This window comes from Strongylocentrotus purpuratus, unplaced genomic scaffold (assembly GCF_000002235.5).
Source record: "Strongylocentrotus purpuratus isolate Spur 01 unplaced genomic scaffold, Spur_5.0 spur5_scaffold_17, whole genome shotgun sequence".
Classification (NCBI taxonomy): Eukaryota; Metazoa; Echinodermata; class Echinoidea; order Camarodonta; family Strongylocentrotidae; genus Strongylocentrotus; species Strongylocentrotus purpuratus.
The window spans coordinates 19,786,357-19,811,745 of NW_022145602.1; the positions used below are offsets into that span (position 1 = coordinate 19,786,357).

A 25,389-nucleotide genomic window follows, 5' to 3' on the forward strand; every position below is an offset into this window, starting at 1 on the left:
TTTAAGTGAATCAGAATTTGAATCTGAATGATGGTTAAATAAAAATCTGTACAGCACACATAAATTGAATTGTACATATGATTATAATATTGATATATCGGTTGGCCCTATAACAAATGCACCTAAGCTTAAGACGTTTGCTACGAAGAGAAGAGATACAGAGTGAGATGATCTACAGTATTTTTTAACCAAACACAAAGGCATGTGAAAATGAAATTAAAAATGTTTTAGCCTGGAGCACTTTTCTTATTTTTGAAACATGGAAAGTCCGGGAAATGCTCGCAAAAAGCCCTTGCAGGGTTTGCAAAATAGTACAACGTCTGAAAGTGTTGCATCTCTTCATAAACAAATTAAAAACTTGACAAGCAGAAATTATTGGACATGTCGAAGAAAAAAAACGTCCTGCGTGCGCTTTGCGTGTTCTGCGTGTCTTCACAAAACATGAAGACCCGTGTGTCCGACGCAAGGACGAAATCCTTTGTAAAGCACACAGAGGGGTACACGGCCGGTTGTGACCATGGGCATGGCTTAATTCAAAAGTGAAAATTTACTTCTATAGTGCAATCTTGAGTATTATGATTTTTCTTGAGGTGCAGTTTATTTTCAAACGATCATATCATTAATGATTGGTTAAATTGTAAAAAGCGTAGTGCTTTCTAAAAAGTAGCACAAGATAACAGTTGGCGACGGTTAATGATTTCTTCTAGTTTCCTCTGACCGTTCTTCAGCTTCTCCTTGGTAGCTGTCAGTGAATCCATCTCAGCCTGAAAGACATCATACATCCAGACATCAGGTTAAATCTTTCTAATTAAAGGCATCGTTTAACAATGTTAAATCTGAGATGCGCGGCCCTACATGTTATCAATGTCTGTGATATGGTGTAATATTTTAGCCCTAGACAAATTGCGCTTCAAAATGATCAAGAAATGCCTCAAAAAAGTAAAAATCTTGGTGACCGGTTTTACCATACTCATGTTTCCCAATAGACTGTAGTATAATAAAAACCATTAGGAAAACGAAAAATGAAATTTTGATTTCCAATCATAAATATCTTGATAATCAGACAGGCGATTGGCTTGTAAAAGTCATGGGATTCATGTATGACCTTAAGGTTTATAATTATGATTGCAGCATGAGCTAAATCAAGGATTTTGTTTCAGAATCTGAGGCAATGTTACTGAGTCATTTTAATGATATCTGGATATGTTAATTAATATTTAAGGTTATGAATACAATAATTGTGCATTGTGAGGTTTTGAATCATCAGAAACAAATAAAATTAACTCCATCTTGTTGAAAATCACACATAGCAAAATGCTTCTTTTAATTGAATTACCTAGAATTTTTCTGAGTTCTGCTTGAGTTTCCTCTAGCATCGTCTGATAAACTACTTTGACTACTAACTGGTGGATGTGAACCTGCATAAGAAAATACAATGTTTATTGTTTGACTACTATTAAACTGTGTAGGTTAACCCTTTCTATAATACTATCTTTGCAGGGAATTATAATATATAGCTTGAATATGCCTTGAAGGCCACACCTCGCCATCGTGGTGATGAAGATCCCGTAGATAGTGTGGTGTGGCAGGGTTAAGGGGGTCCCATAGAACCCATTTAAAAACCAAGGTTGGATAGTTGTTGTTTGAAGCTTAGGAGTGTGGGAGCATCAATGGAAGATTGTGGCAGCTTGTTCCCCTTATTTACAACTCTCTGGCTATAGAAATTATTCCTGATGTCAAGGCGGCATCTTGTTTTGGCTAACTTCATGGAATGGCCTCTTGTTCTATCATAGTTAGCAAACTGAAAACTGATTTGTGTCATTATCCTGTAGGTTTGCAGTAGGTCTCCTCTTTCTAAGTGAACTTCTGGGGTCTAATCTTTACAACATTTTGTTTATACGAATTCGACTCTGGTTATGTATGTATATCTTTTCTGTAAACCTCAGAAATCATGTACCTTATTTTTGTTTCAGGCACAATGAAATAACTATTCATAGTCCAAACATAGGAGAGCATTTATATGCTTAGGAATGGAATTATCATAATGATCATTGCCTTATAATCATAAATCTGCATCTGCCTCATTTATTTCTGTGTTTACATCAGATTGTACAGAAATTGACTTTAATACTGGAATGGAATGAAGTTAGCTTGAAATTGGACTTTGGTCAAATTAAAAGGCACCAAAACCCTTAAGGATGTATTAGAGGGAAGAGTGGAAGGAACTAGACCGAGAGGGAGACCTAGAATCAACTGGGAAGAGAATGTCAAGAGCTGGAGTGGACTAAAACTGCAAGATTGCACCAGAATGGCAGAAGATAGAGTGAAATGGAGAGATGTTGCAATCTCTGAACCTCCGAACCGGGAGAAGATACTTAGATAGATAGAACTTTGACTAACCTGCAGTGCTAGCTGTAGCCATTGCGGCAGGGCTGTAAGACGGCTGGCTCTGCGTCTGCTGGCTTGGAGTAGACTGGCCTGGCTGGTATGGGTAGGGGTAACCTGACGAGCCCTGGTAGCCAGGGGTGTACCCACTACCACCTACAGCAGGGGGCTGGTAGTTGGTGGAAGGGGGGTACTGGGGCTGGGGCTGGGAGTAGCTGCTGGAAGCATTGGCTGGGGCCGGATCGGCATCGGCATAAAAGAGGCTGCAGATAAAGCAGTAGAAGTAAATGGGGGCTTATCTATCGGCTATAAAGTTATGGCAGAAAGACATTTTGGGGGACCACCAGAGAATCTGTAGCTTTTCAGTCATGTCACAGAAAATGGGTAAGGTTATTGATGTATGAGAAAGAAAGTCATGAACACTATTAAATCAATGAACAATATGGATATGAGAAAGAAAGACATGAACACTATTAAATCAATGAACAATATGGATATGAGAAAGAAAGACATGAACACTATTAAATCAATGAACAATATGGATATGAGAAAGAAAGACATGAACACTATTAAATCAATGAACAATATGGATATGAGAAAGAAAGACAAGAACTATTACATACATTTATTAATGGATTTTGATACTTTTTCAGCCTGCCAATTTACATATTAAATCCCAGAGTTGATTCCAAGTAGTATCGATCATTAAACCTGTCATATTTTTGCCCTTTCTTTTTATTCTGTCACCAAAATATAACCCTACATTCATGGGCATGAATACTATTCATTTAGTTAAAACCTGATGCCAGGTATGTGTCATCTTTAATATGAGAAACTTTGTTTTCACTTCCTTTGTTAAATTATGACGTCAGACCAAACTTCAAACCAGTGAAAAGTTAACATTTGAGTAGAATACCCGCCAAACAGTGCAGAATTTTTAAACTTGTTTATAAAATAAAAGAGAAAATAAATGGCAGTATCAATTCAAATTCTCCATATAACACCAGTATATATATATGCACATGTTACACCCTGTTACCCCCAAAAGTATCCCCTCTATTCTCCTGGGCCGGTATTCAATTCAATACTTGGAATAAGTAAGAAATTTATTAAGTAAATGGCTTAATTAATTAAAATACTTACTGATACCATTGTGACATCACACGGTCAATCGAACGTATGGCGCAATGACAATGACAATGACAATGACAATGACAATGACAATTTATTCTCATGTCACCCACATTGGGGTATTGGAGAAGTTTACAATCAGTTTGAATTTGTCAATTAAACACTGTGAAATATACAATACAAATAGAATTAATGTTAATCCATGCAAAATAACACTATCGACAATAGTGAGAAAAATTATGATGATAATGATAACAATATTGATGATGATAATAATAATAATAATCAAAAACAAAACGATAATATTAATTAAAACGATAATTAATGACGAAATTAATGGAAGCAATTGAAAAAGAAATTTACTGGCACCAGTAAATTGATATCTGAATTAATGAATTACTGAAAATATTCTTGATATCAATTTAATAAATTGATATAAGACAAAAAAGAGAAACATAAAGTTAATATTTAACTCATAACATGTTTTTGCACATACTTAAATTAATGAAAACGAAGCATTATTTTTCGACAGAATTTTACTAAGTTTAAACGTGTTTGTACATTATTGGAGTTAAAAAGCTGATCCATTTTCAGTGTATTTGGTTTTTCAATAAAATATTTATCGATGAACAATTTTCTTTCTGAACGAAAGGTAGGGCATACAAACAAGTAATGAAACTCATCCCCAAGCGATTGCAAATTGCACAGCGTACATAGCCTCATTTCCCTTGGAGTATTAGAATATCTACCAGCTACAATCGGCAGGTAATGATTGCCACAGCGAAAACGACTTAATATTGTCCGATCTCTTTTAATGAGATCGATTAAGTATCTTTCTTAACATAAAGAATGTTTGAAGATTCGATAGTTAACACAATGCGAATTATCATACATACAAGCAGACCAATACTGAGCATGAGAATCTCTCAATCGACGTTCCACAGTTTGTTTGACCCACTCATAGCTAGTATTTTTACAAATTTCCCATAAATTAGACATCCCCATATTGTCCAGAGTCAGCTTGATTTTTTTAACCAAGGTGCCTGATATATATTCTTCTCAAAGAGTAATTTTAAGATAATATACACCTTACCAGAAAATTTATCCTGTCCACTATGTACAATCCTACACCAGAAGTTTATCATTCTGCTTTCGATATATTTCTCAAGTTTAAGCCTCTCCCAATTCACCAAGTACCATACAAGTTGCAGTTGTTTTGTTGACAGAAAGGGCTTGCTTACAAAATTTCATGTGGAAAATTTCAAGATCATGTAGCACTTCAAATCCCCATATCTCACTTCCATAGAGCAGAATGGGCAACACAAGTTGATCAAATAATTCCAAGAGAATATCAATAGGTAAGTGCAGTTGATAAGTTTTAGATAATAGACTATACATTGCTCGTCTAGCTTGATTAAGTTGCTTAATTTGAGCTTTACGAAATTTGTTGTTGTAGTTAAAAGTAGTTCCAAGATAGACGTATTCATCAACAACTTCTACAATATCATGATCAATTTAAATATAGGAATTTTTCGAACTTTACCACGAGAAAATACAACAACTTTGGTTTTAGCTGTGTTAACTTGAAGAAACCATTTTTTACAGTAATCAGATACTGCATCAACAGCAAGCTGAAGTTCACTTTCAGTTTTTGCAAGAACTATTGTATCGTCTGCATACAGTAATGTAAAAAGCCTGAGATATACATCTATACCTTTTTGATACGCAGCTGCATCAATCTTGTCAGGAAGAATATTTATGCCTCCAAACTTTTCACAAATGAATTGTTTGAAGTCATTTAAAAAAAGGGCAAATAGCATCGGAGACAAATTTTCTCCTTGTCGCACACCAATATTACAATCAAATGAAGAAGACTTTTCTGTACCAGAAATTACACATGACTTAGCCTGAGCATACATATGCTTAATTACATTGAAAAACTTTCCATCAACATTATTCTTAAGTAATTTATTCCAAAGAGAACTCCTGTCAACCAAATCAAATGCCTTCTTGTAGTCAATAAATGCACAATAAACCCTCTCTTTTGAAGAGAGATATAAATCGATCACTGAATGAAGAACAAAAATGTGATCAAGCGTTGAATGACCATTTCGAAAACCAGCCTGTTCATCACCTAGCAATTCATTATCTTCGAGATAAGACGTAAGTCGCTCATTCAAGACTGCTGTAAACAGCTTGCCAAGACAACTAAGCAATGTTATTCCTCTATATTTGTTCGGATCATTAGGATTTCCTTTCTTCTTATAAAGAGGGTGAATTAACCCTATTGTCCATTCAGATGGTACAATTCCACTTTCTAATACAATGTTAAATAACCTAACGATTACTGATAAAACAGATTTTGTGCTACACTTCAAAAATTCATTTAGAACTAAATCATCGCCATGTGCCTTACCGTTTTTCAGTCTATTTATTTGACGTGTTACTTCTTCCCTGCTTATAGAACGATTGATACATTGATTGCTCGAAAGAATTTGGTCAGGTTCTAATATATCTGCATTATCTCTTTGATTTTGGCTCAGACCACGAAAGTGTTGTTCAAGAGAATGAATTTCAATTGGTTTTTTTTCATTATTTAAACCGTTAGCTGAATTAATAATTTTCCAATATGCTTGTGGTTGATTGATTTTAAGATTTCTTAATTCACTGTGGATTTTTATATCAAAGTTGCTTTGAGCTGAACGAATAGCTTTTTTGTACATTTTCTTAACTTTGGTATATTCCTTTTCAATACTATCAGATTTATCAGTCTTCCTAAGATTTTTAAGATGAAAATACTGAGCCCTTAACCGAGCACAGTTTGCATCAAACCATGGTTTCCGCTTTCGACCAGATTTACAAGGTTTATAATTTCCATAGGTTTTTACCATTCCACTTTTTTTGGCCGCCGTAAGGTAAATATTTTTTAATAAACAAGATACATTATCGATTGATTCCTGATCAATCTGAATGTCGTGACCCTCCAAACGATCAACAGCATGATGTATATTTTCAACTAGACTTTGATCGATGTTATCAACAAAATCTTTAGCAGAATTTACACTCCATTTAATTTTCGTCGTTGATCCCGAAACTTTTTTCACTTTTCCTTCACTTTTCCATTTTTCATAACTGCTTTCGCTATTCAATCTTAATACAATGGGATTATGTTTGTCAGACAAAAAAGGGTCAAATACATCAACCGCAAAATGATTAAGGACATGGAATAATTCGAGCGATGCGGCACAATAATCAATGGTACTTGTGTTAGCACATGTAAAATCACCTTGTTTATCCACGCCTACACGACCGTTTGCAATAATCAGTTTAAAATGTCTACATAGTTCAAGAAATCTTTTTCCGTGGTTATTGATAACAGCGTCGCTGTTACATCTTCTCAACCTTATGTTATAAGTCTGGAAATTATCAGTGTTTATATAATCGTTATCAAAATCATTCACATAATGACTGTTGGCGCAATCCTCAGAATAACCAGAGATTTCATTTTCAACACCTGTTCTTGCATTAAAATCTCCAAGGAGACAAAATGGCATGTTATGTACATTTTTTTAACATGAGAAGATCAGAAGCAATGTCATCAAACATAGACTCGTTAAAATATTTAGAATTTTCAGGAGGAATGTAAACAGCACCAAGTATAAACGGAAATCCAAATGCCTTCTCGCCGATCTTTAACCAAAATACTGTTTCAGATTTAGCCTGTTTAATAATTGACACAAAATTGAATATTTCTTTTCGTAGTAGAACACCAAGTCCATGAACGCCACCAAACGGAAAGTTGCTTTGACTTGGTTTGTCTTTAAAGAGGTATTTGAAGCCATCAGGTTATGATACTGCTTTAGAAAAACATATGCCTGCCAATAAAGGCCTCCAAAAAAATGGCTTAATTCTGGTAGGAGCTGTCTTAAATGTAGGGTAAAATACTTACCGGTAGCCAAAAGTTTGAATTGAATACCCAAATTGGCTAAGTATTTTATCTAAGCCAAATACTAAGTAAAAAGCTTAAATTTTGTACGTAAGTATTGAATTGAATACGGGCCCTGGGCCCTGTAAAAACAGAGCAGAGGTAGCAATCAATTGTAAATGGACAATGGCCAATCAAGATAATCGTTACATGCATTATTGTTCTGGTCTCAACTTACATTGCTGCGGTTGTGGGTAACTGGGGTGCTGGGGCATCCCACCTCCTTGTGGGGTGTAGGAGGGGCGGGGCGGCGGTTGCCCTGCTGATTTGGCATAGACGGGAGAGCTCTCTCCGAAGACGACTGTCATGACCTGGATCAGCCCAACAAGATCGGAGTTGTTCTGGTGAAGAAACAAAGACAGAAAGAGATGCATTATCATAGAGATGCAAAGGTGATCCAATACTTACTCCGGAGACGTTTATGCTCCGGGCTTGAGTTTGAACAGATGAAGGATTAGAGCTTGGGTTTAGTATACATTTAGGAATTAAATTAGTTCTAGAAATTGACCACAAAGTGATTACATGTATTTACACAACAAGTACACTTGCTGTAACATGTAAATATTTACACCAGGGCCCCATCTGATAAAGAATTACGATTGATCCTATAACTTTATGAACCAGAGCAATATAACACTGAGCTCCTATAGGAAATCTTTTCATTCAGCTGGTTATATCTCAGCCAATAATTAACATTTTCAACTGGTTTTCGACATTTGGACATTATTTGTTATGCTCCTTCGGAAAATGAAGAAAAATTGAGAAATTCTAAAATTAGATTTTTTGATGACGTCACACTTCACCACTCTATAACACAACAATACTTATATGCTAGATTATGATCAACCTTTTCTGATCAATTCCACAATGTTACTTTCACAATGCAATCGCATGACTAGAACTTTATCTTTAAATGTTCTACTTACTGGTTTCCAATCATGTAGATAGGGCAGGTAGACCCTTCCGTTGGCATCTACATGCTTAGAGGGCTTGATAAGCATGGTACTGGTGGGCCGCACAAAGCATAGAGGGGGGTTGTGTGGGTGCGTCTCAAGGATCCACACACAGATTGGTATGTTGTATGTGTTGGCTGAAATATAAAGATATTATGTGTTATTATTTTATTTATTTATTTTAATTTTTTGGATTAGCCAAGAAGAGTATAGAGAAGTGCAATGATGCAGCTTGAAAATATTTAAATACAAAGAAAATCTGTCTCTTATTATGAAGCACTTCCGAGTTGGTCACTGCAAATTGACAGGTTGTGAAGTTGATCAAACAATCCTTATTTTTTTTCAGCAAACCCAAATTATGGCAAAATATCATAACTTTCATAATTGTATAAATAACCAATAGACAAAAATCTGACAACTTAACCTACAATCATACAAACAGATATATGTTATTCAATGAAATCTGTCCGCTTCGGAAGAATCAATAATAATCACAATAAGCAATAGAAATAATTATTGTTTAAAGGGTTTTTGTGACCGTGAATGGATCAATGTTTGAACGAGAAAAATTCGCTCATTCTTCTTCGCTCTTCCTTTTTTTCAGCGCTCGTCAGAATTAGCTTTTGATGTGCATTAATTCACTCGTGTAATCGCTCTTTCAATTCGTACTCATTGAAAAAATTATCATCAATGATTGATATCCCTAATTGATAAAGGTACACCAATTACTATTTTCCATTGTTACAGTTCTTCTTGATTTGATAGTTGTTACCATGATAACACCATGATTCATGGCTGTTGACCTTTAATATTGATTGGTATAACTGATTCTGACGAAAATGACCAATAGCAAACTGTAATAACAGTTTTTTTTCTGAAAAATAAAAGGCAAGTCCTAATGGCCTATCGCAGAGGCATTTATAAGTATGTCAGTGATCATTCGGTTTTCAGATTAGAAGTAGCGATATTAGTTCGATTGTAGCAAGAAACGCGCAAACTTGCCAACGAGTTCACTCCGTCTCTCTTTCAGTCAGTGAGGTCACATTTACCATAATTACTAAAGCTTTGAGCAGAGCCTAGATCTACCAGTTCCTGCCTCTGTCAGGAGCGGATAAGTACAGAGCCTTTAGTAGTCTCAAATTGCAGACGCTGTTACGCACAACGACCGACCAGGATTTGTGCCTGCAAACCACGCATTTCTTGCCATTTGGCGTCAAACCTTGTAGTTTCTAGACAGATACTTACACCTTAATAAGACGTAGTCTGTGATTCACATCCAAAACAAAAACTATCACCAGAAATGGTAAGTGTTTTACATCTTACATAGGCAGTGACATATTTTATTAAAAGACATATTCCACGAAGATATTTTGCAACGAATCTTTGGGGGTTTCTTTTAATATTGTATGAGGCCAATGGATTTTGGTACACTGTCTTCTATAACAATGTCTATCTTCGTACATAATAAAGTACTTGGCATGTTTCGGATCGTCTGATACTGTTTGCGCTAATAGCTTCATTAACAAAAGCCGGTGCATTGCTTCTTTTTTTAAAGACCTTTCATTTTATAGAAACGTTGTTGATATAATCTGTATACTCGATATAAATAGGGGTTAAAAACCAAGTTAAATGTCTACACCTACTTACAAACATTACATTCTTTTTATTAACCTTGCCATATCGTTAATGTATGTATTCTGTTGACTATAGGGCCCCGCTCACAAGCTTAGCTTTTACAGGAGTCCTAAAATCACTCATTTAATGATGTAATCAAGTTAATATATGTTTATTAATGTACTATTACCAGTCTCGTTTTCATGTAAAAGATTATATCATGTTTTGTGTGGTTTTGAATAAATGAACTTGAACTTGAACTTGAACTTGAACCTGGATTCATAAAATATTGTTGAACTTGTAAAAAAATGTATAAAAGATTATTTTCTAAGCTCTTCAGCACCAAAGATGTTATGATAAAACCGTTTGTATTGGTCTCGTATACCGACCAGTGACGTTGAATTGAAATCATTCAGAAATTTACAAAATTTACATGTTAATTAATTTTGCAATTCAATTTTCGTCAGTTAATTGTAGTTTAGTAAAATGTATAATTGTCCTGTTGTTCTATTTTATCGTAGAAATTATAGATTAAATTATAAATTACGATAATTATTCAATGCCCTTTATTAATGAACATCGTGGAAATTCTCGGAAAATATGGAAGTGTCTGAAACATGTAATTCCTAGGTCCAATAAGATCTCTCCGCATAGTTTGGAAATGGTGTTCGTAAATCAGATCCACCTACCATAGCTAATACATTCAATAACCTTTTTACTACCTGTGCTTTAAATATAACTAAAGACCTGAAAAATACTAAAACTGAATCTCCGATTGGTTATGATATGCTGGTTAATCCAATAGCAAAATTTGATTTGGACGATGTGTCTGAGGACTTTGTCATTAAGGAAATTGATCGCATATGCAAAGATAAAGCCACTGGCGATGACCAGATTTCTTGTCGTCTTCTAAAAAATGACGAAATATGTGATAGCAGAATAGTTAACCGATATCATAAACAAATCTTTGACCACGGGATGTGTACCCAATGGCTGGAAAGCAGCTCGAGTAATTCCTATTTTTAAAGCTGGTGATATGTCTAATCCATGCAATTACCGCCCAATTTCTAATTTGTCTGTTGTTAGCAAAATCAAGGAGAGGGCTGTACATCACTAACTTTCTGAATTCATTGATGATAATAATATCTTGAACTCTAATCAGTCTGGGTTTCGAGCGAAGCATTCTACAACAACAGCTCTCATGAAATTTGTAAATAATTGATCATGGAACATTGAAAACAGAAAGATCTCTGGTGTCGCTTTTATCGACCTTCGTAATTAATGGAATGGATTAATCAAAACCGCCTTGTACTAAACAAAAACAAAACTTGCGCCATGGCCATAGCTTCGCGTGCAAATTTGAATAACATAACAACCTTCAACGTTTCTATGAATTGAAAGGCATTGAATAGAATTAACGTCGTCAATTATTGATGAAGAATTGAATTGGTCCAAGCACGTTGACAAAGTAACAAAAGTAACGCAAAGAAATATCAGTGTAATAAAACGAGCTAAGGACTATTTACGAATAACATCTTTAAAGTTGCTGTATAATGCACTTGTATTGCCTAACTTTGATTATGGTTCCTATGTGTGGTCAAATCGATTTCAGGAACAAACGGATAAACTCAAGAAAGTTAAAAAAACGAGCTGCTAGAATAATTTCAAACAAAAGTTACGAGACTCCATCCAGTGAATTGATTGGCAATCTAAAATGGATGCCAATTGAGTAACGTTTTGAATTTCAGCGTGTTAATATGATGTTCAAATGCACACGTCATTTCGCACCATCCTATTTACAAGAAAGTTTAATTAAAGTAAGTGACATTCATCACCATAATACGTGTCAGGCAGTTGAAGGTTTTCTTTCTGTGCCAAAGTATAAAACAGAATGCTTTAAACATAGCCCCCTCGTTTCTTCAATTATAGCATGGAATCAGTTGGACAGATAATTAAAAATGGCAAGCTCTGTGAACACCTTTAAATACATGTTCAAACATTCTTGCATTATCGATTCCCAATAAGATAAAATGAGTGTATGTCTTCTTAGCACTGAATGTAGGACGATATAATGCTTTTCAAACTTAAAGAATGATTTCATATAATTTATTATCAGCTATAAATACATTTGTAGTTTTAATGTTATTTAAGAGTGTACATTCAATTGCAATACTAGATTACATGCATTAATTTTTCATATAATCTACTATCCTGTAATATTTTGTGTTGTTGTAAATATGTGTATAACAATTGAACTCTCAAAGTATATGTTGCCTTTTTTCAAGATCTAATACTTACCGAAATATGCTTAATAGTTACTTTTCATCGGATTTAAAAACTAATTACTGTCTATGCTATAATGATAAATTAAAATATTATAATTATGCAGCAACGTTTTCTTGAACGAAAAAGCAAAGTAAAACAAAACAAATAAACCATTCATTTATTACGAGGATACCAAATACTTTGTATATATGTTTATACATGTTCTTACTTATTGTTTATTGCTGTTATGAATTTATGTTCATGATTTTGTTATTACAATATATATTTTGTTTAAACTATTGTTCCTCATTATGTCGAACAGGGCCTCATGGAAGACCACCATTATTGGTCATAATGAGTCACCCTGTCTAAATATCAGAAATAAATGAATGAATAAATATATAAATGTCCTTAGTATAACCCCCTAATCACTGGATTTCAAGTCGGTACGCAAGGTGCACCATCTCTATTCCTTGGATAACATTCCTAATTGTCCCATTATGCACCATGTATATATCTAGGACCAATAATCAACGCAGTCAGGACTGTCAGGTACTAAAGGCTGTTTAGCAATCTTCACAATTACCCATCGTCTCCCCGGTGGAGAGAGGCATTCATGTATTGTGGAATAATGTCTTGACAAAGGACGTTACTGCACCGGCTGGCGAGTGACCGATGGGAGAGGTGCTGTGGTCTAGTGGATAAGTGAACCACAATGTATAGGGTTCGAATCCCTGCCGAAGCACCAATGTCTTAGTAAGACACTTTAATCAACATTTACCGCGGTCAATACAGATGAAGTATAATTTGGTATATGCTTGGATGTATATATTGATTGCAGTGGGCGCTTCGGCTGCAGGGGCTGAAGCTTAAGCCGAGATAAAATATCCAAAAAATAATTTGGAAGCGCATAGAGACGTAATAAGATCAGGCAATACGCACTGTACAAGGAAGGAATGTCATTATCATTATTAGCATATTACCAAGTACTTTATAGACCCAGTGAATGCCGCTATTTCACTCGCAACTAAATTAATTAGCTCATTTTATTTATATTAACAGGCGGCTCCATCATCTTTGTGGCTGAGTATTTTAATCATAATCACCAGTGAGTAACTATACCGTGTGAGTCAAAGAAAAGTTTACACCTAGAAAATTGCTATTTATTTTAAAAATCATCTATGAACAGTAAATTATTATACATTTTATGAAAGAGTGTTTTATCCCAAATCATTTGGTATCATTTTTGTGTGGTATGTGTTCAAGCTTGGATGAACAGGAGGCATTGTTTGCGAGAGTGCAAAAATCGACTTGCGCCAAAGTGATGCTTACAGTATGTATTATGTTGGGATTAGCGGAGTGAGAGAATGAATTGAAAATATCAAATGAAATGCATTGCATATGCTTTTTGCAGAAGCAAAGTCCCACACGCACGCACACGCACAAATGTTCGTTTATATTTGATATTCGATATTTGATATGTGTGGCATGATTAATTTTGTTAGGGATGTTATTTGGATCTGCAAAATCCTATTTAATACTCATATCCCAATTGTTTTATTTAAACATCACATAAGCAACTTTGGCGCAAGTCGATTTTTGCACTCTCGCAAACAATGCCTCCTGTTCATCCAAGCGTGAACACATACCACACAAAAATGATACCAAATGATTTTGGATAAAACACTCTTTCATAAGATGCATAATAATTTACTGTTCATAGATGATTTTTAAAATAATTAGCAATTTTCTAGGTGTATTTTTTTTTTTACTCACACTGTTTATGAATATCAATATACCAGTCATTGTAAATCGGATTTTCTTAAATTGCATACACAGCATTATCACTATTTAGATACATAAAACAACAAGTTAAACCTTTTGAATTAAAAGCCATAGCCATTTTCAAAGGGTATACCTATTCTCGTTTAAATATAAGCTAAATGCTTTGAATATTGTAGCAAAAAAATGTCCTTCCCGTTAAAGGGGGGGGGGGGATTTAATGCAATATTAATTACTGGAATACCAAAATTTCTTATGTTTTTACTACCGAAAAAAAAAACCTACGAAGATCTGCACATTTCAGATAAAAATAGCTTTTACCATGGGTTGTTTTCTAAAAAGTGATAAAGTAAAACGATGTTCATTGTCATAAATTTAAAAAAACAGGACAAGTCATTGGACAGGTTAAATGTTTGCGCAAAACTGGTTGCGTTTGCCTGAGGTCAAATGATCCTCTGCACAAGCATTACTGGTCAATGTTAAGTCCGCAAAGTTTAAATACATTATGACAATTAACATCGCTTTCCCGAAGAGAAAAGATAATATTTGTTAATTTGTTGCAAATGAAAATCAACAAAATCCCTGTGGAGGAAAAAATATGGAAAAAAAAAGAAGATAACATGAGATAAACACAGTTTAGGAATTCGTTTTCTATTGTTCATCTTATTTTTTGTGTATGTTTATTAATTTCCTTATTATGTTTGTTGCTTACATTTAGCATGATCGCATAGTCTTCCGAAAAATTAACCTTAGGCAATTTCAATAGCCCTGTCATTTACCTTTTGAAACGCGAGACCAATAACGTTTTAAATAATCCAAACCTGATTGTATGGAATGTATGAAAGAGTATTAAAATTATCCTTGAGTTAATTTCTTCGAAATATTATATTGTTACCACATTGCCTAACACGTAATTGTACTAAAGACCGATCATTAGCAAACACTAATGACCGGTCATTAGTAAAATCATGTTATAAAACATCATCTTATAAAAGAAATAATACACATCATTTTGTTCGGGCATTTCATAGTCAAATTACCCACGCTCGGTACCTTCGAAACAGTCCAAACTGTGTTAGACTTTTCCAAAGGTACCTTGTGTGGGTAATTCTTACTAATGCCCTCACTGCTGTGGATTATTTGTATAAATGTCAATAACCGTACCCTTTTCTCTGTATCCCAGCACTGGCAATAGTCTCAGCAATGTGTGGAAGCATTCAACCTCCAGAGGGCTCGCCTATAAGACTGGTACCAGTCAGTCTGATGAAGACCACGCCTTTCAGGTACCTTAAGAAGATACCTGAGAGACGCTTACTAAACCATCTCGTCTGCACCCTACCTGGTATTTCCATGAAAATATTATACAGTTTATGATAATAGTAATGGCAGTAGTAAAGGGGAGGTGATTTCTTTTCATAAATGGGTGGGGGACGAAATGCGAGGAAAAATCTGTATTCGGTTTTTTCTACAATATTTACCTGTACATTTTGAAGGATATTATGTGAGGGAGCATGGCGACCGAGCGAGAAGGTTTTTGCATTTGTATTAGTCTAAACGCTGCACTCTTGAGCCCTCAAGAGCCTAAAAGTGTGTTGCAGTCTTTAGTCAGTATTTGCTATACATTATTTTTTGGCACTTTTCCAAATTTTTACTAAACATGAAGACAATTTGTTTTTTTAATTCTGTCGGGAAGAATTCAACAAAATATTATGCATGTCCGATAATTTAATTTTGTATGCCAATGAAACAACATTTTTAAAAAAGGAAATAGCAGAAATAAGCATGATAAAGGACGATGGCGTGATTTAGATCAGTGGATTCTGTGAAGAACTCTGTGTATAATAAGTAATTTTTAAAATGTTAGTGCTTTTGTTGACTGTGTCCCCAAAACTTAAAATATACATGGGCCTGAGGAACCTCACTATATCATTGTTCACAATATCATTTAGTGGTTATTGGTTAAAATGCAGTAGGAAAATTATTTCCTGTTCCTAAAACACTTTATATATAATTCAGCTCTCGTTAGGCCATGCATTTGTTTCGTTTTCCTTCTTTACAATTATCAAGGTTTACATTGTGTTATTTCGGCTGGTACAAGATACAGTTCTTTCTTTATTGACGAAATTCATGGAACTGTGTACTCTTCAAAGTATCCAATAATTGTTTTACGATTTTTGTGCAAGATGTTATTTCATATCATTTAAAACGATGATATATTCCCGTTTTTTCAGAAAGCTGCAACGGAGCCGAATGCGACAATGGATTGGATTTGATTAAGCTGAAATGTAACTGCCCAATAGGCCGCGTGGGACAGCAGTGTCAATATGGTATGCTATATCATCTTTCCTGATTACCTTTAGGACTTATATTTCTTGATAATTTACTTGATATCCCAAAGCTACATTTAAACATGGCGCAACTATCCAACAGGGTGTGTCAGTAGATGTTTATCGCGTACACATGCATCATTTGGGCATTACATAATAAACTCTGATTTCTTAAAAAATCACACTTTCTCTACAAAAATATAAATCTTTCCTTTTCATTTCAAGATTCTATGCGCTTGTACTGTCTTATATCAACACAATACACTTTGATGAATTAACACAAAAATATTCCTGACCTAAACGAATAAGAAAGCAGGGTAAAGACCATGGGTTATAGGGCCTGCCACCAGACAGCGTTAACTGGAAGCATTACCCTGTATTTAACAAACAAAATACTGATTCATGACTCCTTACAACAATACGAGTAATACCATTTCAGGGGGAATAATCTGACACGTTTAAGTGGTCTTGGCAGAAATTAAAACATATGCTTTATCCTTTTATTTTCATCACATAATTTGAAAATGAAGTCGGAATACTAATAGTTAAGTTGAGATGTGTTGGTTTGAATATTCATTTCTCCATGGCCATCTTCCAAGAATATCTTGTTTCCATCTTGTTCATTTGGGATTGTTCTTTGATCTTGATCAATAAAAGGCTCCATTAAAAGATAGCAAAAAGTTAAGATTTCTTTGATTATCGCATCCTTAAAGTTGATATTCATTGATTTTGAAAACTAAATTTATTTTCATTATTGCAAAGTTGAAACTTTGATTCGACAAGGTTATCAAAATTCAATGCTTGGAAACATTCGGAGTAATGATTATTATAAATTACAAAACGCTTAAATACAGCCCCGGCATAGCACCGGAAGAGCTCTCCGAACGCTGCTGAAATGTGTGAGATCACAGTATGGACATGACTTGCACAAGCAGACGATGCCCCATGACATCTCACACATTTTCAGTGCCGTGTTTTCATCTTTTCTTGAGTTCTTTCTCTTACTTCACTACCGTCAGGCTAAATGTATAGTCTATGGCCTCACTCTTAACCCCGCGCATGGTTTTATTTTGATGACAAATGCAGCGATACAAAAATAAAGGTATCTGTCGCTGGTAAACAAAATAAGATGCCATTGTATATTCAGCTGCACACACCGGGGTATGTTCGGCGTTTCAAGAGGGAACAAATTCCGTCCTTAATATCATTCCAGGGGGTTTTCAATTTGAAAGTCTGGTTTTCTTTGATTGTTAATTTACCCCTATCCTGTGCATTTACAAGCAAAAGATTTTAGTTTTATCAGAATCGGGTCATATCCCCTTTTGAATGGTTTGACATGCCATTACATTTATATACACTAAACTCATTATAATTTGACAAATAATAGCTTTGCAATTATGTTCATTCTCTATGGGATGTCGTCTGCTTGGGCAGTGTTGGTCCATATAGTGACGTCATTAAAATATCGGTATTTTTCCGACGAATCTGTGGTATATCCCAGCTGCTATGGAGGTGGTTGTATTTGTATTTTTTATACATCACCCGATATGTAGTTGACCTATAACTTGTACGATGGCCATCTGTTAGATTACCAGTTTCTAGTCATATATTAGTTGACATATTTGTGATTTTCTTTGAATTTCACCTTTAACAAAATGCAGAATCTCCTATATGGTGTAAATGCTGTGCATGGGCTTTCCTTGAGTACGAAACTGCATTTAAACATTTTCTTTTTCTTTTTCACCGAAAACAAAAATTGAATCGTATATAAAAGAAATAGTTCGTGTCTGATCAAATGTTTATTCTATGACTAAATATACCGACACATCTGCCTAAGGGATTTTTTCCCCATCATGATTGTTTTATAATTCTTAATGTTTTTTTAAGGATTCGCAAAAACTGTCGGTCGTACAACCGATCTTGTTCTCCGTTCGTTTTTACGCCTACTATGTATCGCCTAAAACCGAAAGATGTCAAATTCCTTTCAATTTCAATTTTCAATTTCAGTTTCCAATGAGATACAACTGGGACTACCGAGGTATATTGATGAAGGCTTATTATTCCCATACAATAATGGGTAGCGGTTTTGTTTGATCGTTGTTGAATACGTACATCCTTGGACAGGGTGTTTGCCCACATTTATTCCTCCTGACCAAAGTGTATACAAAAATGGTAGGCCTACCTGGTAATGCTTCGAAAATAATTACAGGAAACGCATGATGAGCAATGTTTATACTGACGTGGGTACCCTGTGTAAATAACACCCAAGTATAATTGTTTATTTTTACCACAATTAATCGCATTATTCTTCTAATTACTATTTTCATCATAAATATCATAATTATTATTGTTTTGTTGTTTTTGTTGTGGTCACACAAACATAATTATCATGAACTGTAAGATAAATAAAACTTTACATGTTTTTATCTCTATCTTGGGTAGATTTCAATGAATGTGAGAGCAACCCTTGTTTCAATAATGGCACGTGCTGGAACCTTGATAACAAATACAATTGTACCTGCATAGCTGGAACAACAGGGGATAACTGTGAGATTGGTATGTATTTACCAAATTTTATCTTAAGTATTAATTGAAAAAGAGGTACATCATCCAATTCAATATTTTAAAATCTTACTTCAAACAATAATAAGACTCTTCGATTTATGAATTTATGATGTGAGAAGATTGATGACAATTCACTAGATCATAACAAACGATGTTTTTCTGTGAATATATTTCTTTTTCTTCTAAAAAGAAAGAATCATGATTATACTATTAAAAAAATAAATCGTCTGGATACAACCTTAATCATACTTAATCTTTTGCTGGGTATAGCTATACATTTGTTAACTGGAGTAGCTTATTCGTCCATGTAGTTCGTTTTTGCCCAAGGCTCATCAGCAATTGAACTAAACTTACACATTATGAATATTCTTAAACTGAATGTACGGTAGGGGCCAAATTAAAATGAGTGGTACCGGGCGGCTGAAAAAAATACTGGACAATACTATTGAACAACAACGGCTGCAGTATCGCGAGAGTGCATAGCTACAAAGGGCTACAGGGCATTGACATTTTTTGAGATCAATTCAAGAATACTACTACTACTCCAGCCTATAACACACTAGTTCCTAGAGTTGAGCATTGTCAGTACCTGCAGCTTCATCATGTTCATGCTCATACTTACTTATGAATATATATATATATATATATATATATATATATATACTGTAGCTGTTTCTAAGAAAGGCATTGGTGAATTTACCCCCTCCTCACCTTTGATGATCGGAAACACAACCTTTGCATTGAGATTCAACTGATTAAACCACTCCACTACCACACCTCTATCAATGTATTCTCTCTTCAAATCGTTTCGTATTTTTCGTAGAAATCAACGAATGTGAGAGCTCTCCCTGTCTGAATGGAGCGACCTGTCTGGATCGTGTTAACGCGTACGAGTGTTGGTGTTTCCCTGGCTACATAGGAGTCAATTGTGATACAGATAGTCATCACCAACTAGTGATATTTTCAAATATTTTGCCGAGCTAATTGTAATAACATTCCAGCTTGCCTTTTAGTTTTTAAATAATCAAATGGAAGAAGGGATGCTAAGTGTTATAGCTTATTTTGCTGTACCAATATTGATATTAGGCTTAAAATTTGGACTTGCAAGGTGATGATGAAAATAAAACGAGTATTTTGCTGTTGTTGTTATTTGTTGTTGTTAGTGATGATGAAGTTGTTGTTGGTGATGATTATGATGTTTATGATTAAAATTTGAAAATATCAATGTACGTTTAGGTAGTGTTGATTTTCAGTCTAAGGTAGGCTATCCTTATCATGGACTCTTAAAATGACCACTCAAGAAGTTTTGTTTAACCACACTTATTCAAGAATCATCCATTGTGCTACTTGTGAAGACGTCACTCATACTGGCCGGTAGTTTGGCTCCCGAATCCTCAATTCTGGACACTCCATTCATTAGGCTTCATTTACCGAGTGAGTCAAAATATTATTTTCAACTTTTAAATGTTTGAAGTCTGAACTTTAAATCTAGAATTATGCTGTTGAACAAAAGAGACAACCACACACACACTTTCCATTTCTTTTGTAGGTATAGAGATGGCACCTTGGATTCATTAGGTATTTTTTATACGAAATATCGGTAAAATCAATGTTTAATGTAAAGACTGAAAAATGAAATGTTGAAATTCCATGTTACTTGAGACAATTTCTAATTTGGTAGATGCCCGATCTTTCACATTCTACATAATGGTGTGATTCCCACACGTGAGAGACATGTGCGTGTGCGTATGGCAGACCTGTATCCTTTAATTTCCAAAGTCGGTTTGATCTTCACTTTGCCACTCGGTGTAATGGGAATTTACAGACTCGAAGTTGTAATTTTTTAAAAAATCTCTTGGTAGATATGACGTCTGTGAGGTCAGCTGCTTACGATCCACAAGATAGGTGGGTGTTCTGGAGTCACACAACTATCTATATCTCGAGGGCTACCTTGAATGGAAGTGCTGGCGAGATCATCACCTCTGTTCCAGGTAAGTAACAAGCCTTGCGTTCAAGAGGTTATAAAGACCAAGACGAGTTCCAGTCATTTTGGAAGAAAATGTCTAGAAGCATTATTGGAAAAGGTTAAATAAGTAGCCCATAAGATTCATTGTATGCTGTGAGGTTTTAGAATGATCAAATTGATAAGAAATTTGCTGAAACTGATATACACGCATACAGTGCACACAAGAGTTTTTTTCTTTGATATTCTTCCACACTAATATAAACGAAGATTAACAATTTAAAAAAATTAAAACAGAACTCGATCTTTTCTCTAAAGGGATATTCGGCAGTGTCCATATCCAGAATGCCATAATTCGCAGACATCGGGCTTCGTAAAATGGACGCTCCATTAGACACAGTGGACTCAGTCATGGGGGGGGGGGGAGGCTCCAGTCTTTGTTCTACTAAATCAGCGTTTTCAACTTGCTTTTTAGTCACGGCACTCTTTAAGGAGTTAAAAAGTTTCGCGTCGCCAAATTCCAAGATGGTTCGTTTTCCATCTCTCGTAAACATAGACGGACGGGCACATTTTCGAATGAGAGCTATCCGCATCTCGAATACTGTGAGAGAACGACGAGATCGAAGGAGCAATAAAATTGCACAAAGTGGCACCAACATTGGCAAAAACGTTATTAGTCATCAATATAATGAATTAGTCATAAATATAATGAATATGTAAAATTATATATTCGGTCATCTCGTTGCCAGGAATCATCCTAATGAAAATGTTATTAATGTTGAGAAAGTGAAGCGAACGAGAGGAAAAACCACTTTGTAGTGGTATAAATTCCATTTCGAAATGAAAAAAAAAATGGTTATACTTGGACGCCATGCTGTCCTGAATCGTGGAGGTAATTCGGGCAATGAGGTGTCCAAATATCGTTATGTCATCATATTGGAATATTCATGGTCTTCACTGCCTGAAACTATCCCGTTTCTTAATCTCACGAGCTCGCGAAGCAAGCGAGGAAAATACACAATGTACTACCTTTGAAATGTATTTTCCTTATCACAATAGCTAAAGTGATCGATTTTAAGGCATCTTGAGGTTTCTGATACCTTTTTCACGAAGTTGACGTTATTAATAAAATATTTTTTGACATATTTAGAATTCTCTCGCGGCACCACGGTTGACAAACGTGGTTATACATGATCAAACTTCGAGGAGGCAGATTGAACAGACTGGGGGGGGGGGCGGATATACCACTTGTCCATTTAGAGTGGGAACGTTTTGCATTTTAGAGTAAAAACAGACATATTATACATACTCTCTCTCTCTCTCTCTCTCTCTCTGTCTCCTCTTCCATATGTCTTCTATGTTGTACCCCTATCTCCATTCATTTTTCTTCTCTGCTGTACACTACATCTCGGACGCAGATCTGATCACCAAAAGCATTTTCGATAATCGTTTAATGCACCTCTTACAACAGATTATGATAAAGAAAAGTCACCGTTTGATTTGGTATTGAGTATCAGTCCCGTTCGTAAATATCCCTCTTACATTGGCTATAATCTCGTCATCTTCACTACATTCATCCTTTTATTTTTACCAAGGTACAACATCCATATTGATAATTGTGGGGAAAAGACACTCGATTATTATTTTTCTTTAATTAATTTATGTTAATTAGGAGCGGTATAACAGGCATACAAATTACAATTTATTATAATAATAAAAATAATAATAACAATAATAATAACCATTTTTATATCCAGGGAAGCATCATCAGCATCAAGACTTGACCCTGCTTCTATTATTACCCCTAGCAAGTGCCAGGTGCCCATTTACACCTGGGTGGAGAGGGGCAAATCTTGATATATTTTTGCAAAAAGGACGCTAGGATGGGATTTGAACCCTAAACCCTTTGATTAAGAATCAAGTGCATGAACCACTACATCACGACACCTGTACATCATACCCCATACTATAGCCCTTTTTGCATCTTTCTTTTTCGTATGTACCCTTTCCCTTATAAAATTAGGTAGCAGTGTTCGTGATATTGCGCTCGATTTTGTTGACCGGAAAATTTACTGGATCACTCAAGGTACTGTGTATCGTGCGAACTTTGATGGAAATGCACGTGAAAACCTGCTTAGTGGACGTCCTTATTCTGAAGGAATTGCCGTAGATAGCTTGAATAGGTAAGTACAACATGTTCAATTATCCATGTAGTGAAATTCCAACTTGAAACAAGTATATGCTACTACTACTACTACTACTACTACTACTACTACTACTACTGCTGCTGCTGCTGCTGCTACTACTACTTCTATCACTACTATTACTTCTACAGCTACTAATAATAATGAATGATCATAATTATTATTATCACTTTTATCATTATCATCATTATTATAGTTATGTCAGATTTATTATACAAATATAGGCCTAAATGTACTTTAAGATTGTGGATTTTATAATGCTTTTCGATCTGGTTTTGAAAGAAGTGTCACATCATAGTTCATGGAATCTACGTGCGTTATACCTGAAGCATTTCTTCTTATATTGAAAATGAAAGAAGGGGGTTCACATATTTATCAGTCATTCTTAGAACGAGTCTTAGAACTTGAAGACTAAACATTTGTTAATATGGTTGGATTCCATTTCAGTAAACTGTTGATGTAAAAGCGAGATGGTTTTAAACAGAATGACTTACATGGAAGTAGCATCATCGAAGTTTTATTTAGCTACTGATAAACAAAGAACATTTTGTGATAGTTGTAATACTACTGAGTTAACAGTCATGCATGTGCTGTCCACATTCAAATGTAATACGGTCCACACTTGAGCAAGTGTTGTTTCGTAATACCAATATAAAGTTCAATGAACGAACCAAAATAAATTGTTCGGTTTGTATGTATATGAACAGAACGCTTTTATTTTAATAATTCTAAGAAAGAAAAAATAATTTGCAGCTAAAACAAAGACAACAGTGAATAAACACTCTCAAATCTTTATTCAGATGTTTAATATGCTTTATGTATATACATATATACATTTATTCATTTAAATATGTGTGTGTGTGTGTGTGTGTGTGTGTGTATATTGCATAGTGAAATGAGAGAATAATGGCTGCGTAGCTTCAATCAAAGTTACCCATTGCTGTTCTTCCTCAGCTTGGAATTTTTTGCTAAGGTTGAAAACAAATATCTAAAATGTATATAAGAATAAAATCGTGGTTGACGAAAAATAGACAAGTGAAGAAGAAATAATGAAACAACCGTAGGAGATACAAAATATACTTCGGCTATTAGCCATTCTAAAGTAACGAAATCTTGTTCAAAACCAACGTTCCTCAAAACTTGAAAAGGTGCGAAAGAAAGAGGAGGGAGAGATGCGAGAGATTGACAGTACAAAGAAAAGGACTGAAGAAAAGGAGTGCGAGAGAAAACAAAGGAGAGGCAGAGAGGGGTAGAGAGAGAGAGAGAGAGAAAGAAGAAGAAACAAGGAGAAGGAACAAAAAGGAACAAAGAGAAAAATGAGAAAGGGAGAAAAAACAAAACAGAAAGAAAGAAAAGGAGAAAAAGACAAAATAGACAAAAATCTAATGGAGTGGAAAGAGTGTGAAGAAACGTTTATCGCACAAGGTAGGCCTATATAATAGTGAAGTGATAACAGATACAGGTATGTGAAGGTGTGTGTGGGTGTGATTAATAATTATAATAATATTTGCGCCGTTGCATCTTAAATTATCATTATTAAAGAAAGTAAGCTTCATGCATTTTGTATATTGTTATGTTTAATGATGCTGCCTATTATGCGTATGAATGTATCTAGTTTATTTATCCTTTTATATGTCATTGATTTTATTTGATGTTTATATGTATAATGCTGTATTTTACCTTATACATGACCTGCAATTCACCTTCGGCTGCCAGAACATCATGTGAAAAATTGTGAATAAACCCTTATTGAATTGAATTGAATCTAGAAACTCTATTCCAAGGGGCATTTATTATTAACCCGGCTTTACCCTAGCTGCCATTACAGCGCTCTAGCATTTCAAGGATTTAATTCCTGCCATGTAGGCGCGATAGCTCAGTCGGTAGAGCAGTGGCCTCGTAATCCGGTGACCCGGGTTCGAAACCAAGTCGATGCGCTAGTGTCCTTTGGTAATGCATTAATCCTCATTATTACCAGGTCCCTCGGAGAGGACCTAAAGCCGTCCGTCTTTTGGTTGCTTACTAACAAGCATTTATTGTTTTCTTAGCTGTCTTAGCTGTAGAATAACCACCACCACCACCACCACAATAAAGGCCTACCCATCTACCTCACCTGGGTTGAGTGTGGCAAATGAAGATTAACGCCTTGCCAAAGGACATTAGTGCCGTATCGGGCATCGAACCACGACCTTTGAATTTCAGGTCAAGTGCTTAA

General features: G+C 35.1%; 1 protein-coding gene across 1 annotated transcript; it reads right to left on the bottom strand.

Annotated features, from left to right (window-relative positions):
* Positions 1-1,369: 1,369 nt before the first annotated feature.
* On the bottom strand, positions 1,370-8,587 carry LOC105445566 (tumor susceptibility gene 101 protein-like). Its single transcript, XM_030987851.1, has 4 exons — positions 8,428-8,587; positions 7,680-7,842; positions 2,401-2,648; positions 1,370-1,418 (listed from the first exon to the last, which is right to left on the bottom strand). Exons 1-3 carry the CDS (start codon positions 8,500-8,502, stop codon positions 2,542-2,544), a joined length of 345 nt encoding a protein of 114 aa, XP_030843711.1. The 5' UTR covers positions 8,503-8,587; the 3' UTR covers positions 1,370-1,418; positions 2,401-2,541.
* Positions 8,588-25,389: the final 16,802 nt, after the last annotated feature.

What these genes read in the sequence shown, in the direction of transcription:
- LOC105445566 (XM_030987851.1), bottom strand. Translation starts at nt 8,502, where the DNA reads ATGCTTATCAAGCCCTCTAAGCATGTAGATGCCAACGGAAGGGTCTAC. An exon ending in ATCTACATGATTGGAAACCA is followed by an intron (nt 7,843 to 8,427) that starts GTAAGTAGAACA and finishes TTTCTTCACCAG; the next exon opens with AACAACTCCGATCTTGTTGG. An exon ending in TTACCCACAACCGCAGCAAT is followed by an intron (nt 2,649 to 7,679) that starts GTAAGTTGAGAC and finishes CTTTATCTGCAG; the next exon opens with CCTCTTTTATGCCGATGCCG.